At 35.6% G+C, this 17678-nt stretch overlaps 1 protein-coding gene across 3 annotated transcripts in view; it reads right to left on the reverse strand.

Moving 5' to 3' along the window:
* Nucleotides 1–17678, reverse strand: part of SCAF4 (SR-related CTD associated factor 4) — a 65149-nt gene that overhangs the window by 36454 nt on the left and 11017 nt on the right. For all 3 annotated transcript variants that reach the window (XM_012446545.2, XM_012446525.2, XM_012446535.3), the window contains exons 2-4: nucleotides 4145–4228; nucleotides 3281–3325; nucleotides 1324–1485 (exon numbers count right to left, since the gene is read on the reverse strand). In XM_012446545.2, the coding sequence (XP_012301968.2) occupies nucleotides 1324–1485; nucleotides 3281–3325; nucleotides 4145–4228 (291 nt within the window). The remainder of the gene's footprint in view (nucleotides 1–1323; nucleotides 1486–3280; nucleotides 3326–4144; nucleotides 4229–17678) is intronic.

Raw genomic sequence — 17678 nt, forward strand, 5'->3', positions numbered from 1 at the left:
GTGAGCCAAGATTGTACCACTGCACTCCAGCCTGGGCAAAAAGAGCAAGACTCCATATCTCAAAAAACAAAAACAAAAACAATGTACTCTAATTAGTTTTTCTACAGTGGTGTAATCTAGAGTAAGGCACAGAGATGGACTACAGACCCAGAAAAGAAATTTATTATTTGACATTTTCATTTTATTTTACTTACAGTTACAAAGAATCTCTATAACTGACCCCCCCCCCCCAAAAAAAACTATCTTAAAGAAGTAAATGAAGGAGAATTTTTTCAGAATAATTGTAAAAGCGAAAACATTTAAGAAACTAGCCTGTAATCAAAATTTAACTTAATGTGGCCAAGTAAATATGAAGGAGATCCAGAGAAGATGTGTTACTCATGGGTATAACTTTTCATCTTTACTCAAGGAACCATCTTAGTTTTCGGTGTATTTTTCCCACAAGTGCACTCTTCCAAGAATATAAAAACAGCCATCTATGACACTCAAATTTATATGCTGTTTATGGTAAATGTCTCTGTTCTTCATTATTCTGAGTATGTTTACTAGTATAATTTCTCCTATTTATAGCCAGTTACTATATCTATAATGTTTTTCTACTTTTATATAGTATGTTGTAAAGCCAACTGTATACATAAGGAATTAAATACTGTAGTCTGATTGCTAATGAATACCACTGAAGCTGCAGTACCTCTGTATGTTGGGAAAGAACATCAATTATTGGCCCTTTCTTTCTGGAATAATCAACATTAAGATGATTGCTGCCTTTTTCTACTGCAGAATTTCTTCATCACTCAACTACATAAGCGCATCTTTCCAATGATAAAGCAAGATGATGCTCCTTTCATATTATTTTAAAAAGATTTCACTTTATTGTGGTAAGAACACTTAACATGAGATCTACCCACTTAGCAAATCTTTACGTGTACAATACAGAATTGTTAACTATAGGTACAATGTTGTTCAGTAGATCTCTATAATCTATTCATCTTGCTTAACTGAAATGTCATACCTACTGAATAGCAGCTCCTACTGCTACCCTTACCCCTAGTCCCTGACAACTGCTATCACATTATTTGATTCTATAAATTTTGCTCCTTTCATATTTCAACAGTATGACCGTATTTCTGAAGAACTTTGTAAGAAAATAGATAAATATGAAATGGCCGCTGAAGAAAAAACTGGGTTTTGTTTCAAGCTCACAGACATCGCTACACAAAAATCTCATTCAGGAATACAGTAGGCTCTAAATATCTAATACACATTTAAAACATTAATTTTTTAAATAAAGAATACAAGTTTTAGTTTAAAAATTAACTATACCTTATCTTCAGATGGACAAAGATATAAATATTGGAATGTGGCAGTTATGTTTTTAGAGAATCTTGGCCCAAAAACATCTTTATCAGTTCCAAACTGATGACGAGACTGTCGCACAATTGAGTCAATTACATACAATCCCGGAACCTTGTATTCTGGTTTACACTGTAAGGATAAAGATGTAAAATCAGTACAGAAAAAGCAAAGTTACAATTTGACACCCATTAATTTCACCTTTATGAAATTTTATATATCCACCCAATGATTGCTTTTGGTTAAAAACTATCTGAATGTTTCAGCTCTCTAAACGGCTAACTCGTCAAATTTCCCATGTCTACACAGAACTACCATTCTCTTGATACTACTGACCCCCAAGATTTTACTCTTCTTTGATTTCTCTGCCTCCCCACACCCAATGTCCCAGAATCAACATTACTTTACCAATCCTTAAGCCAGTCCCATACAAATTCACTTATTATGATAGTCTCTACAATTCACCCTGCTCAAAAAGATAATTTTAACCTTTCAAAATTAACAATTTTTTTAACATATCAATTTTACTTCTATTAAAGTTTAGTACCAGATAAATTAAAGTTAAAAAGAAGTTGTTTTTGGCTAATCAAACTGACAACAGAATAACAGACACGTACATATATTTCTGGTGGTAATATATGTAGGTGTCTGTTTTTGTAGTACAAACAAGTATAACCCTTTATCAAAGACAATTTAGCAATAAAAGCAAGGTCTTATTTAATCCACCAATACATCTAGGAGTTTATAGCAAAAAAAGAAAATTAGGTCTAACAACTCAGAAAATAGCTAAGTGCATTATGGTAACAACCATAGAGAGGAGTATTTTGCAAATGTTTATGATAAACTCAGTGGGAAAAGCAGGCTAACAACCAGTATTATATCAATTTTTACTTTTATAAATGTACATGTACAAAAAAATAGATCCAAATGTATTAATAAATATAGCAGTAATTTGGAGGCAATGCTTGTAATTTTTTTCATTTTATTTGTCTTTGAAGTACTACTATGCAAAGCTTCTACTAACCAGTTTTTTTTTTTTTTTTGAGACAGACTCTTGCTCTGTCACCCAGGCTGGAGTGCAATGGCACAATCTCCATTCACCGCAACCTCTGCCTCCTGGGTCCAAGCGATTCTCCTGCCTCAGCCTCCCAAGTAGTTAGGATTACAGGCATGCACCACCATGCCCAGCTAATTTTATGTATTTTCAGTAGAGACAGGATTTCACCATGTTGGCTGGGCTGGTCTCGAACTCCTGACCTTGTAATCTGCCCACCTCACCCTCCCGAAGTGCTGGGATTACAGGCGTGAGCCACCACGCCTGGCCTCTACTAACCATTTTTTTGGCCTATTGGAGCTTTAACTACTATACCTAAGCCACTATAAAAAGGCCATGGATTAGAGACATTTTTATAAACACTGAATAGTAGGTATTACATGTCACAGCTCCAGGTCAGAAGTTAAGACAAAGATGTCCAAGTCACTGTTCTCAATTTTCTACTAAGACAGATGTGTGCTAATCACACAGTTAAAACTAACAGACAACTATAACTCAAAAAATGTTATTCTGATGGGAAAAGTTGGGAAAATTTTACAAAGTAATTTCATTTGAAATACTCAAAGGTGAGTTAAACGTTTAAACATCAACAGTAGACAGGGCAAAGGGTAGAGCAAGCACTTCAGGTTTAGGGAAGGGTCCTGCCCAACATATAAGAATATGCTATGAGCTGAGTGTTAAGTTCACAGTAAGTAAAGTACCAATTAATGGTACTGCTAACAATTTGTTTTTAAACTTCTAGTGATTAAAAAGAACTTCTAGTGACTACTTTTTTATGAAGTGGCTTTAGAAACAAGCATCCAAATTAAAATTTACAAAGTAAATTACAAATCATATTGTAACTAAAATGAGGTAATAATGAAAGATAGTTACCTTTTTGATGAACTTTTCTACTATTTGAACTACATGCTTATAAAGCTGAAAAGAATAAAAAGAAAATTACTGTTCAGTTTACATATTTCTACATTTCCTCTAATTAGAAAATACTTAAAACTTTGAAATCTGTATAATTTAAATATTATCAATACTGAATGAACCATGAGAAATAATTCATAATCAAAAATTTTTAAAAATCTTAAAAAACAAATCAGAGAAAAACTAAAAACAGAAAACTACAAAAATTCCCCCAAACAGATCTTTTTTCTTAAATTTTAAATCAATAAACCTTCATAAAGCAGAATATTTGGCAACCTGATGGGACAAAACCAACGGAATTAGAGCCAAACAATGTCACTTTTTCTAAAATAAGTCACTTTTTAAAGTGTGATTTTGGGTTAGACTTTTAATTTCACAGAGCTTAAATTTTTTCTGTCTTTAAATAAAAATGAAACTAAACAACAGTTGGCTTATAAGGAATAAATGAAAATTTTAAAAACTGCTTTGAGGCTGGGCATGGTGGCGCACGCCTGTAATCCCAGCTACTTGGGTGGCTGAGGCATGAGAATCACTTGAACCCAGGAGACGGAGGTTGCAGTGAGCTGAGATTGCGCCACTGCATTCCAGCCTGGGTGACACAGTGAGACTCTGTCTCCCCACGCTCCAAAAAGCCCAAACTGCTTTGAAAGAATACATTACAATGCAAAAATATGCTTATCATGTACCTTCAGCAAAGGCTGGTTAGGGTTCTTTGATTAAGGCCTAAACTAATTCACAAGTTGACTTCCCATGTTTAAAAAGGTAGTATTTTCAAAATTGCAAAAACATTTCTCAAATTGATTATATTTATGTTATCATTACCTTAATAGCTTTAATAGCAGCTTTAGTGATGAGAATCATCTTGGCTCTAGAGATGGGAGGTTTCATATCCATAAGCGAAAAGAGCTTGAAAGACAAAAAAAGAAAAACTTAAAAAAACTTTTGAAATGAAAAGTTTAACTATTTGGCAGTAAAACATATCTGCATCACCACTTGGAAAATACAATCAGGATATCTTAGCAGCTCGGGCAGCGGGAGGAGCTGCAGTGGCCAGGGAGCCCAGCTTTGCGAAGGCTCTTGGTGTGCAGGCACCCAACACACACCCTCCCCGCTGCCAATGATACCCAAGAAGGTAGTCAGTTCTGCCAAAGAAGTGGCGAAGGGGTGGTGAAGGAAGAGCCCAAGAGAAAATCGGCATGGCTGTCAGCTCAACCTACTTCTGTAAAAGTGGAAATGAAGGTGAAAAATGGCAGCAGAGAAGGATAAATTCTCAGACAAAAAAGTGCAAACAAAAGGGAAAGGGAGGGGGAGCAAAGACAAAACAAGCTCAAGTGGCTAACCAGGAAATTAAAGATTTACCTGCAGAAAACGGAGAAACTAAAACCAAGCAGAGTCCGGCCTCTGATGAAGCGAGAGAGAAAGAAGCCAAGTCCACTCAATACATACCATGTCTTATCAGTGGTCCCTGTCTTCCTTCTTGTACAATCCATAGTAGTATTTTTATCAAATATTTTGTAAATGTAAGTTGGTCTAGAAACATTTTTAAAGGAGGGAATCCCATTTCTTCCCACTTTTTAAGTGTAATTTTTTTTAAAGAGGTAAAATCATTCACTGGTTGTTTCCTTTGTTTATTTTTTGGTACAACCAGAAGAGTGTGGAATATTGTATTGCTTTGACTGTCTTGGGTGTCAGTTTAACATTTCATAGATGAGGAGGTTACTTTTCATATCCTATAATGTCTCTACTAAATATACAAAAATTAGCTGGGCACGGTGGCGCACACCTGTAATCCCAGCTACTTGGGAGGCTGAGGCATGAGAACTGCTTGAACCCAGGAGGTGGAAGTTGTAGTGAGCCAAGATTGCACCACTGCACTCCAGTCTGGGCAACAGAGCAAGACTTTGTTTCAAAAAAACAAAAAAAAAAACAAATAAATAGGGGAAAACCATTTTAACAAATCTCACAACAGTAAATCCCAGCCATCAGGTGATTCAATGAGACTTAACCACATACTTTTACTCCTTCCCCCAAATGGTTAAATCTAACCAAAACATAAGGAGAGTCCATAGAGGATTATAAAGATAAAATCCTGGCATTAAAAAACATATCTAGCTTCTTAAATTCTTGTTTTTGTTTGGTTTAATCATAAGCATCCTTCCCAGACTTCCAAAAGATATTATGTGAAGTAAGTTTCAGATTCCCAACATTATGAAACTCATGGTATCACATTTCCATTCTTTCTATTTATGCCAATATTCAAAATACGGACCCCTAGGGTATGAACCTTTACTAGACCACTAGCTAACAGGCTGGCCTAAAACACGAGTGTTTTCTAAGAGTAAATAGCCCCACCTAGAAGTGTATCCTAAGAATTCAATTTTCACGACTTTTCAAAACTATGGACATCAGTAACAATTTTAGAAAAGGAATGAAATATAACCCATAAAAAAAGCAGATAACGAAGTAAGTAAAAAAAAAAAAAACAGAATTTTTCCATAAGATACAGAAAATGGGAAAAACATTAAGAAATTAACACAGGAATTCATTTTAATAAAGGGATTCTCTAAATAAAGTTATTCTTCATGGCATTATTTAATTTACCAAGGTAGTAAAAAAATTCTCTTTGAGAATAAATGCTCACTAACTGAAAGGCAATTAGAAATAGTAGGTCAAGTGCTCACACCTGTAATCCCAGCACTTTGGGAGGCCGAGGTGGACGGATCACCTGAGGTCAAGAGTTTGAGACCAGCCTGGCCAACATGGCAAAACCCCATCTCTACTAAAAATACAAAAATTAGCCAGATGTGGTGGCATGCGTCTGCAGTCCCGGCTACTTGGGAGACTGAGGCAGAAAAATCATTTGAACCCAGAAGGCAGAGGTTGCAGTGAGCCAAGATTGTGCCACTGCATTCCAGCCTGGGCGACAGAGCGAGACTTTGTTAAAAAAAAAAAAGGAAAGAAATAGTATCCTGAAAATTATATAAACCAGTAAAAAAACTTAACATATTTCAACTTAAACACAAATTCTAAAAAATATCAACACTGCATAATAAATATGTAGTATACATTTATAAAAGGTATACTCTATGTTATAAAATCTATTAAGACAGTTGCTTATTGTTCTATTTTCTTTTCTATACCTTACCAGAGAAAGAAGATGCAAAACACACACACACACACACACACACACACACACACACGGATCTTAAGAATGAGCAACCCCCCCCCCCGACACACGTTTAATTCTTGGGTTGTCTCCAGAACTCTTAAATAATTTATGCAAAAATCCTGAAGAAACTAGAAACCCACTCTTGTTCTCAACTTCCTGAGTCAAGACTACTTCTTGATGTGATTCACGCCAAATGCTTGAGACACTGCTATATTTTAAGATAGATTAAATCGGCCGGGTGCGGTGGCTCACGCCTGTAATCCCAGCACTTTGGGAGGCTGAGGTGGGTGGATCACGAGGTCAAGAGATCGAGACCATCCTGATCAACATGGTGAAACCCCGTCTCTACTAAAAATACAAAAAATTAGCTGGGCATGGTGGCGCGTGCCTGTAATCCCAGCTACTTGGGAGGCTGAGGCACGAAGAATTGCCTGAACCCAGGAGGCGGAGGTTGCGGTGAGCCGAGATCGCGCCATTGCACTCCAGCCTGGGTAACAAGAGCAAAACTCCGTCTCAAAAAAAAAAAAAAATAGATTAAATCTATCCAAATAATTAATCTATATTTTTAAATATAGATCAATCTATAGTATTATAATTTAATCTATATTTTGGATATATTAAATCTTTAATCATAAAGTAGAAGCAATAAGGGGCCTTCCATGTAGAAAGTCAAGAGAGTCAGGATGGTCAGGAGGCCAGGATGGTCAGGAATCTAAATGTATATCCAAGGAAGTCTGGAATGTATATGCAGGGGCAAGACACTTATGTTAAAGTAGCCACAAGACTGTTAACAGGAGATGAACAAATGTGACTCTGTTTACTGCTACAAATCAAAGCTTTGTGTGAAATCTTAAATTTATGGGGAGGCAGGGTGGGTAAGAAAGCCCGTACCTGTCTATTCTTTTCGGGATCCCTTCCCCTCATTCCTGAACTATGAGACTTAGCCCCATTGGGCACTGGTATCCCCATCACTGGGGTTGCGAGAGGCAGGGGGTGTATTTGATGATTGATTTTGCTGTACCAAGTACCTCCTTTCTCATTTTCTAATGATTTTGTAACACACATGCTGACTCTTTTCCCTTCCCTTCTCCTTTCCCTGGGAAAATACAATGAATAAATAAAGACTTACTGGTATTGACACTGGAAAAAAAAAAAAGCAACAGTAAGAACTACTTGTCTGGTCATTAAAAGCTTAGAGTAAATTTTAATAAAGCCTAAGTCAGAGATAATATTCATCTAATGCCCCAAAAAGCACTTCTTTCTCCATAGTCTCTATTTAAATTATCATAATGTATTTAAAAAATTAAAGAATAGACTATACCACATAACAGCATAACCATCATTCAGGCAAAAGACCAGGAGAACTGTCAGGTACCATAATCTGAGACAGCTGAAAAGTATTATTACATTCCATAAAGACAAGATTATTTGGGAAGAGAAGAGGTAACCAACATTTGAGTGCTTATCAGGCAGCAATGAGCCGGGTGATGTGGTGTGTTGTAGTTTTTACTTTATCATGTTAACTAAGGCAGATCTGTTACATCTGTTTTGAGATGATACTCAAAAAGGCTTATGTCTGTTTTAGATGATGCCTAAGCCATGATCTGAACTAAAATTTGTTGATTCACATTCCCTAACAACATACCCATACCCGATACAATGCTGCATACAGACTAAATTTGTGCAGAGACCATTAACTAGGATAGGAAATATAAGGAAAAAAAAAATCCAGGCAGGCATCGGTGCCTGCTTGTTGTATACTGTTTGGATTCAGGGATAACAATGAAACATACTGAATTTAATTTGGGATGCCTACCAAATATCCAGGCAGAGAAAGAAATACGGATCTTGAATGTGTAAGAGAGATCCAGGCTAGAAACTGAAAGGTTATAGAACCATCAGGATGGGTTAGAAAGAGCTTAAAGGAAGAAAGGAGTCAAGAACATATACACTAGGCCAGGTGTGGTGGCTCACGCCTGTAACCCCGAGGAGAGCGGATCACCTGAGGTCAGGAGCCTGACCAACATGGTGAAACCCTGTCTCTACTAAAAATACAAAAATAAACCAGGAATAGTGACACACACCTGTAGTCCCAGTAACTCAGGAGGCTGAGGCAGGAGGATCACTTGAACTCAGTAGGCAGAGGCTGCAATGAGCTGAGAACACACCACTGTATTCCAGCCTGGGCAACAGAGTGAGACTCCGTCTCCCTCCAAACAACAACAACGACAACAACACATATATACCAAACATTCCAATGTAGCAGAGAAAAAACCTGCAAAAATGAACATCGGGACAAAGTAGAATCGCAGAAATTAAAGACATCTGGCATAGCCAAATGCTACAAGAGGTTAATCAGGATGCAAAACAAATCTTGTTCATTTAGTTTGGCAATTAGGTGAATGTAAGTAATATCAGTTTTGAAAGTGATTCCAAATTCCAACTGGTTAAGGAATGAGTGGCAGGCAAGGAAGCAGAAATGCATTTTTGGCTCATTTGTCATTAATTCAACAAATACCTGACAGCTTAGTAAGTGGCAAGCTGAGTGTTTCGTATGTAAAAAGGAGACAGGACCATGTTTCAAAGCTTTCACCCTTACTTAAATCCTATCTGTTAGCATCATAAAGTTTCCATCTCTCCCCTCCCCTGTCCTCCCTCCCTTCCTCCCTTTCTTCCCTCTCTCTCTCTCTCTCCAGAGTTCATTCAAGTGATCCTCCTATCTCAGCCTCCCCAGCAGCTAGAACTACAGGCATGTGCCAACCCCACCCACAGACATTTCTTTTCAGATGACTTTTATTCTCTTTTACCAACATTTTAAAGAAAATTTCAAGCTGCGAATTTCCATTTGATATAATTTACAAAGAAAAACACTACAGGCAAATACAGATGTTTCAAAATTGGAGGTTTGCAAAATCACCTTTTGACACTCAATGAATGCTGTTAATATTGACTTCTTTAATGCACAAATTCAAAGGGTCTCCACCTTTTGCAAGACAAAAAAGTTCCCTGATACCTGTGCCTTCACTGGACAGATACAGAAATGCAGAAATTATGCTGATGTACTTTGACAAAAAGGCTATAAATTGATATACTTTCCTGGTAAGCATGTACATTGACACTGCTCATTTGGACAGAAATAGTAACAGCCTTTAAGGAGGCAGATGTTGTAATTCCATTTCACAGATGATAGCACTGAGGTTCAAGAATCTGCTCAGTCATAAAGTTAATTAAGTGGTAGAATTCAATCTGTAATCTACCATTTCCCAAAACTCTAATTCTTTTTAATTAGTACCTAACAGTAACGAAATTATTTGAAATATATTAGCCCAGAAGAATAGTGTACCGATAGTAAAAATAAGGACTATACAGCCATGTTAAGTTGGAAAAAAAAATGCAATGTACACCCAAACTAGAAAGTAATATACTAATATATAATTGTTATGAGGGGTTGGACCCAAGAATTTTTTAATAAAAGAATAAGCAGCACAGAGGTATAAAGTGATGTGCACACCCAAGCAACAAATTAGAGGTGATATAAATTACTAAAATAGTGTCAATTTTTTGGTGTGTAAATGGCCCTAGAATACTGAATGTGCTAACTTAGGGGGAAACTGTCAGCCTAATTTATTTAGATGATTAAAATAGTGATCAAATTTCAATTTCTCAAGACGAAAGATCAATACACTGTTTTTATGTTTTAGAACTCAATTTTATCTTAGGGCATGAGGGACAGCTTTAAATAGCCAGCATGTTATACATTCAGAAATTCTTATTTCTGAATACTGACTCATCTAATATTTCTAGGTGAGACATGGGCCCTCTACTGTTGCCAGTTCTGAGTTTGATTCTCCCATTCTTTTTTTTTTTCCTCCAGACAAGAGTCTCACTCTGTTGTTCAAACTGGAGTGCAGTGGCACAATCTTGGCTCACAGCAACCTCTGACCTCTGGGTTCAAGCAATTCTTGTGCCTTGGCCTCCTGTGTAGCTGGGATTACAGATGTGCACCACCACGCCCAGCTAATTTTTGCATTTTTGGTAGCGATGGGGTTTCGCCATGTTGCCCAGGCTGGTCTTTAACTCCTGGCCTTGTGATCTGCCTTGCTCAGCCTTCCGAAGTGCTGGGATTACAGGTGTGAGCCACCATGTCTGGCCTGATTCTCTCATTTTTAAAACAAATACTGATTGCCTTCTTTATAAAACTGTTAACAGCATGAAATGACATGAAAGCATCTAAGATAACCGTGCTTAATAAATGTCTTGGTTTCTAACTCCTCCTACCCCTCTCACATATACCAAGCCCTGACTTTTATTTCCCTTAATTAAAAAATCAATTATACAGCTCATTATTGTTTTATTTTCCATTTATGCATAGTATGTTTTTCTTACTCTAAAACAAAATGAACTTCTTAGTTGTAAATGATTTATTACTGAGTCCTTACCTGTGTCTAAAGCAAAGTTGCAATTTGTTAATCTTAAATAAAAGAGTTGTCATGGTCACTAATATTGGTTGAGGAATCTCTCAAGATAAGTGTATAATCTTGTGGTGATCTAAGATTTTGATGATAGTTACTGATTTTCCACAATAATTTTTTTCTTCTTCTTCTTTCCTTTTCCCCCTGCAATTATTTTAAGTGTACGGGCTCAAAAATCAACTGCCCGAAAAATCTTGGCTCTACCACTTGCTACCTATGAGAATTTATTTCTCCATCTGTAAAATGGGGATAATAGTAATCCCTACTTATTTAGTGAAGTCTAAGAATTAAAAGCCAACAATATATATAAAAGCACTTAGAGCAGCACCTAGCACAAAGTAAATACAAAATAGATATTAATGAGTATTACCACTATACAGAATTTTTCTGAGAAAGAGAGAGAATCCTGGAGTTAATCCAGAGCAGTGTTTTTCAAACTCTGGGTTGAGATCCATGAATAAATTATATAATTCCTACTGTGTGTATTGCGGTCAAAAAGTACGAAAGACAACAATCCAGGGAAAAATTATTTTGGGCCTTTTTATTTTCCTCACTTCTAAAACTGCCTTTCAATAATGTTTAGATTCCTTCAAACCATTAACAAATTTCTCATGGACAAACTGCAGGGGCGGAGGGGGGCGGGGAGCAGCACTGCCATGTCAGAAAAAAACTTCATGTTTTTCAATCAAGGTTAGGTACACATAAGTAGTATACACAGAGTAGACAAGAGATTCAAAGATAATTCAGTTACTTATAACCAAGATCCAGTTTCAGTCAACAAATCTCAAGAAAAAAAGCTATTAGCTTTATATAACAAGTCTGAAAGCCACAAAATTTAATATAATTCCAACAAAATCTACTAGTGAGAAAAACCAGAAATTGTGGTATTCTGTAGAGGGAAAGATTTGGCTTTGAATCTGTGTCTGGTCATGCATTTGATTTTAGGCATATTAATTTCTCAAAGCCATAGTGTCCTCATTTGTAAAATGGATATACCAATACCTGCTTGATAGGTATCAGATTCAGGGAGAACTAAATGAGTTTCTGTATATGGAATAACTTGTACTGTGTTACCCGGCAGGGGACAAGTATTCAGTAAACATCATTAGGTGCAGAGCTCCCCCAACATTATAGCCTGTATTTGCAATTAATGTCATCTGTGAATGAATAAAGTGTCAAAGCAGCCAGAGAAAACCACGAAATCCTCCTGCTTACAGTAACAACAGCCATTCCAAATACAAGACTTCTTTAGAAGTGATAAGCATAGTAGAAAAGCATGCTACTTGTCAGCAACAGATATATGAGTTAGGCTCTTTGCTCTGTCTCTAGCTGAGTGACTATGAAAATGTCTAAACATGACCACTGCCCTGCTGCATGACATATAGAAACCTGAGACACAAAATACTCTAGAAATTATGAAGAACGATTCATCCTGATCTCTTATATCAGTAAGGAATTTCAAGTGAAGATGAAGAATGAGAATATTTGGCCTGTGATACCTGGTAGAATTTGCAATGTTTAGGGATTAGTCAAAGTAACATGGTACTCTGCTATTTACCAATGGCATAAACCTTGACAAGTTTAGTTAACCTTTCTAAAAATTTTTAAAGGATTTTTAAAATCTGAAAAACAGGGATTAATAGACTCACCTTACCATGCTGTTAGGATTAAATAGAATAATGCATATAAATCTCTTAGCCCAGTAACACATAAATGCTCAGTAAATGGAGCAAAACAATGTGAAGATAATTAGCATGCTTCCCTCTCTATTCTTTAACTGTTAGCCAAATGATAAGGTTTCTAGATGATCCTGGTTAATTCCTTTTAAGTATGGTATCCTCAAATGGACAGAGTCTGGATGTAGTCCTGCATTAATGGAATTTACGAGTGAATTGGCTTTTTTATTAGTTTCCTATTCCTGTAGTAAGAAATTACCACAAATTTACTGGTGTAAAGCAACACAAATTATTTTACAGTTTTGAGGTCAGAATCTCACTAGCATCAGCAAGGAGACAGTCTTCTAGAGGCTCTAAGGAAGAATCTATTTCTTGCCTTTTCTAGCTTCTACAGGGTGCTTACATTCTTTTGGCTCATGGCCTCTTCTTCCATCTTCAAAGCCAGTGGAACAGCCTCTTCTTCTGTTGTCTAGTATAAGGACCCTTGTGATTACATTGGGCCCACCCAGATAATCCAGGATAATTAACCCATCTCAACATCCTTAACCTTATTCACATCCCCAGTCTCTTTTGCCTTGTGAGGTGACATATTTACAGGTTTTAGAAATCAGATTATAAACATCTTTGAAGAATGGGGCATTTATTACTTAAAAAAAGATAGGGCTTAATTCATTAACTCCAATTTGTATTCAACTGAAATCCTCAGGCTGCTTTCACCAGGATTCTCATCAAAACTAGATATTCACATTGACTTTGTGTTGGTTTCTGACAAACCTTTCAACCTATTTAGGTAGTCCAGAAGTCATTTTCTGCTGTTTGATGTAGTCAGCTATTCCAATCGGCTTGTAAATTTCATGAACTCGTTTTGTATGCTTTCCTCGAAGTCAGTGTTTTCTAAAAATTAAAACAGGACCTATTTGTAAGATGACCTTAACTGATACTCCTTGGGTATTTATAACTAGTCAGCTAAAATCCACTTAGCGATACTGTCACCCTGCCCATATTTTTCCAATTTATTCATAATGCAAATATACCCAATACCTTTCTGAAATATTTGGTGTATAGTTTTCACTAGACATAACATACTTTACAAATGAAAAATGTTTAGTCTGTTATAAATTGTTAGTGAATCTGTTCTGGCTCTTAGTGACTAGCAATTTCTAAAAATTAATAAAAACTGGCAGAGACAAAAGTAAACTGACACAGTCTATAATTTCTAAATATGCTTTTTCCTACTTTTTGAAATAAAGCTGTCAAGGCAATGATAAGAATTAGAAGACTATATACTAATCTAAGTCATTCTTTAAAACTTAAATCTCTCAAGCAGTATTTATTTCTGAATCTTCATCAATGGGATATGTATCCCTTTCTTTTTGAAACCTAAACTTTTCTTTTTTTTCTTTCTTTTCTCCCCACCCTGAAACCTAAACTTTTAAAAATGTATTTTCTTTAATTTACTTTGTAATGGATGACACTGATTATTTCCTTCCTTCGCTAGTATGACTTCCAAGATGACAAAGCAATTTTTCCTTAAGCTCCTATTACTATGTAAAGTTGAATTTAAAGAAAAAATAAAAATGCTTCCTAAAAGAAATACATATATACTCACAATGACAGGCTAGTATTCAAATCTCCTTCCTGTTAGATACAAATATCAAAGCATTCAATTCTACAGTCTTTCTTCCTCTCTCATTCTCAACTCAATATATCAAAGACACTCTTAAACCAAATAAGAGTTAAATCCAACACAATTCTATGTTTATTACCAACATATAAACACTGTATAATAAAGTACATGCTAAATTTCTTAAAAGATAGTCAGAAAGAAAGTTTTAAAATCAACTTTCCTGTAAAGATGCTTTATCTACCTAACTTAAACCTGAAGACAATTCCATAAAACACTAATGCTAGAACAATTAGGTAAGGGATCGTGTACAGTCCCTTTCCTACCTGGTATTTCCTCTTATGCCTTTGATATGTAATTTACTAAATGTGTGTCTGGGTTAATACTTTCTTAATATCAGGTAATAATGATGAGGTGAGGAAAGAAAACCAATCATATATTAAACAAGTACCACTATGTCACTCGACCTAAAAGCAGAATACTATGTATGAGTTAATTAACAACACACACACACACACACAGTTAGAGATACAATGAAACTGAAAAATGTACAGAAGCAACTCATTTAACAAAGAAAATCCCAGTATCTTGGCCGGGCGAGGTGGCTCACGCCTGTAATCCAAGCACTTTGGGAGGCCAAGGAGGGCAGATCACCTGAGTTCAGGACTTTGAGACCAGCCTAGCCAACATGGTAACTACAAAAAATACAAAAATTAGCCAGGCATGGTGGCACGTGACTGTAATTCCAGCTACTCGGGAGGCTGAGACAGGATAATTGCTTGAACCCAGGGGTTGGAGGCTGCAGTGAGCCAAGATCGCGCCACCTCACTCCAGGCTGGGCTACAGAGCTGAGACTTGGTATTAAAAAAAAGAAAGAAAGAAAGAAAAAAGAAAACCCCAATATCTAATTAACAAACACAGGAAAAAGTGTTCAACCATACCAATTAATAATCACAGTACAAATTAACACAAGGAGAAAAATTCTTCAATTATCTAACAGCATAAAGCAAAAAGGGTACTGGGCTGGTGAGACCTAATGGATGAGTTTTAATTCCAAAGAGAAATTTAAAACTATAAAACAAGAACTACAAAATGTCTGTATCTTTTAAACCAGTAATTCTACTTCTAGAAATTTATCTAAGGCAATAATTAGATGTTCTCAAATTTTCCACAATGACTATTGAGAAAATAATAGATAAATTCATACTATTAAAAAGATCTGGTAACTATATAAAAATTTCCAAACATAAGTGGAGGAGAAAAAAAGACTGAAAGGAAATACTCTAAAATGTTAATGGTGTTTGATGGGATTATTTTATTTTCTAATTTAAATTTATCTAACTTGCATTCATTTTTAAATGAAAAAAAGAAAATTCATGGATTTAAAAATGAACTTTAATTTGTATCCGTTTGAGATGTATCTTTGTTCAACTTTTGATTATAAATGTAACTAAGTGATAAAGGAATGTGGTTATATACAATCACCATTATCACATAACTTTTCCACAAAGTAAATCTTACCTTTGAAGCTGAGTTACTACATTTAAATCAGTAATTTGCAAATCTTTAATAAAGCCTTTCAAAATTCCAATTTTTTTAAATTAATAAATTAAAAAACACCCCTCCTCCAACAAATCCTTGTAATAACTGAAGCCCTGTGGATAAAATGAACATCATACACTGTGGGGAAAAAAAAACAAAACTGGGAAATCACTGCTTTTATGTTTTTTTTTTGTTAACATCTCTTAATTAAAGAAAGTGTCCCTTTAATTACTGATATACAGTTTACTCCCATATAAATTCCATTTGCTTGTCACAGACTCAAACCTTCTGAAATCTGAACATTTAATCACTTTTCCACTTGCTTAGAGGAAGGTATGAAAACAAGATAGATCTGGCATTGTCAATATGAAACACTCTCCTAAGGGAGAGAAAATTAGCCTTTTTTTATTTTTTTGTACTGATGGGGTTTTGCCATGTTAGCCAGGCTGGCTTCAAACTCCTGCCCTCAAGGGATCTGCCAGTCTCAGCCTCCCAAAGTGCTGGGATTACAGGCATGAGCCACCTTGTCCTGCCCTGAAAAGCTTTTTAAAACAGTCAGGGAAACACAGAGTCAGGGGCAAGATGCTATACCATTTTCTTGCTCTACTGAGCAGAGTCTTGTTTGAATGTAAACAGAGAGAAATTCCGTCTCAAAGAAAAAAAAAAAACAATTGTTCCATCTACTTCACAAAATGTACTCTTCGGATTTCAAGAGATTCCAAACCAGGTACTTTCATAGGCAACAAAACTGCACATAATATTCTCAAATTCAAAGGGTTAAAAAAAATGTTCATACTTCTTCCTAAATTTCTTTACCTTACAGCATTATCCGACAAACTTGTTGACTTTTCTTCTAGTTCCAGAATTTAAAGAAATGTTTTACCAAATAAACACATGAAACTGTGTTTATTTTTAATATTTATATTTAATAATAAATACAAAATCATTTTTAGGTTAACTACTTATATTTCTATGTGCATTAAGAACATTAAGAAAACAGAATATAATAGACAATGGTTTAAACTTCATCTGCATTATTTTTCACTCTTTAATTGTATCATTGAGCTCTTCTTCTCATTTACTTCTGGCAGAACTAATTTTCTAAGTATTAATAGTTAATTTCTGAAGACTTACTCTATAAAGTATGCCCTAATGTATTCTTCATTTTACACTACCTCCCCTACAATTTCCAAAGGTCTACCCTTCACTCAAACTTTTCACTTTTAGAACGAAGGCTATATACCTCATCAGGGCTTTTAACCCTATCAGTTCCAGCTTACCACATTAGGTCATATTCCAAATGTAGTTCCATTTTTGGTTCACTGAACTGCAAATCAATCCACAACTTCTTCCTTTTCACTTGCTTGAAAGATAGGCCAGGAGGTGATTTTAGGAAATGCCAAATGTTTTATCGATGCCACTGCTCTACTTTAGTAGCACAGATGCCAGATTTAAACATCACATTTATTGTGCCTCACTAATGAACCTTTGGCTATTAAACATTTTTGTGAATTAAATATTTCTTCCTAGCTATCAATACAAGAAATAAAAATTGATTCCAGGATATAAAATCATTGAATTGGAAAATAATTTTAATGTTACCATTATAAAATCCTTAATGAATTATAATTTTTAATTGAGTATAAAATGGTAAAAACATACAGACATCTTCAGTTTTAAATGTTGATTACATTTACTGCATTACTGTGGATGGCTCAAAAATTTAACCAAACCTTGCAGTTCTCCAAACTGAGAAAGTCCTTCCAAACGTATGTATTATCTTGACAGTATCACTTGCTACCAAGCTTCAAATGTATAAAAGATAGGCCAGGAGGCCTATAAGACTTGTTCACTGAGTCTTCCCCCCACACAA

The sequence above is a fragment of the Aotus nancymaae genome, unplaced genomic scaffold, assembly GCF_030222135.1.
Source record: "Aotus nancymaae isolate 86718 unplaced genomic scaffold, 86718_ANA_hifiasm-v0.15.2.pri h1tg000022l_1, whole genome shotgun sequence".
In the NCBI taxonomy this organism is placed as follows: Eukaryota; Metazoa; Chordata; class Mammalia; order Primates; family Aotidae; genus Aotus; species Aotus nancymaae.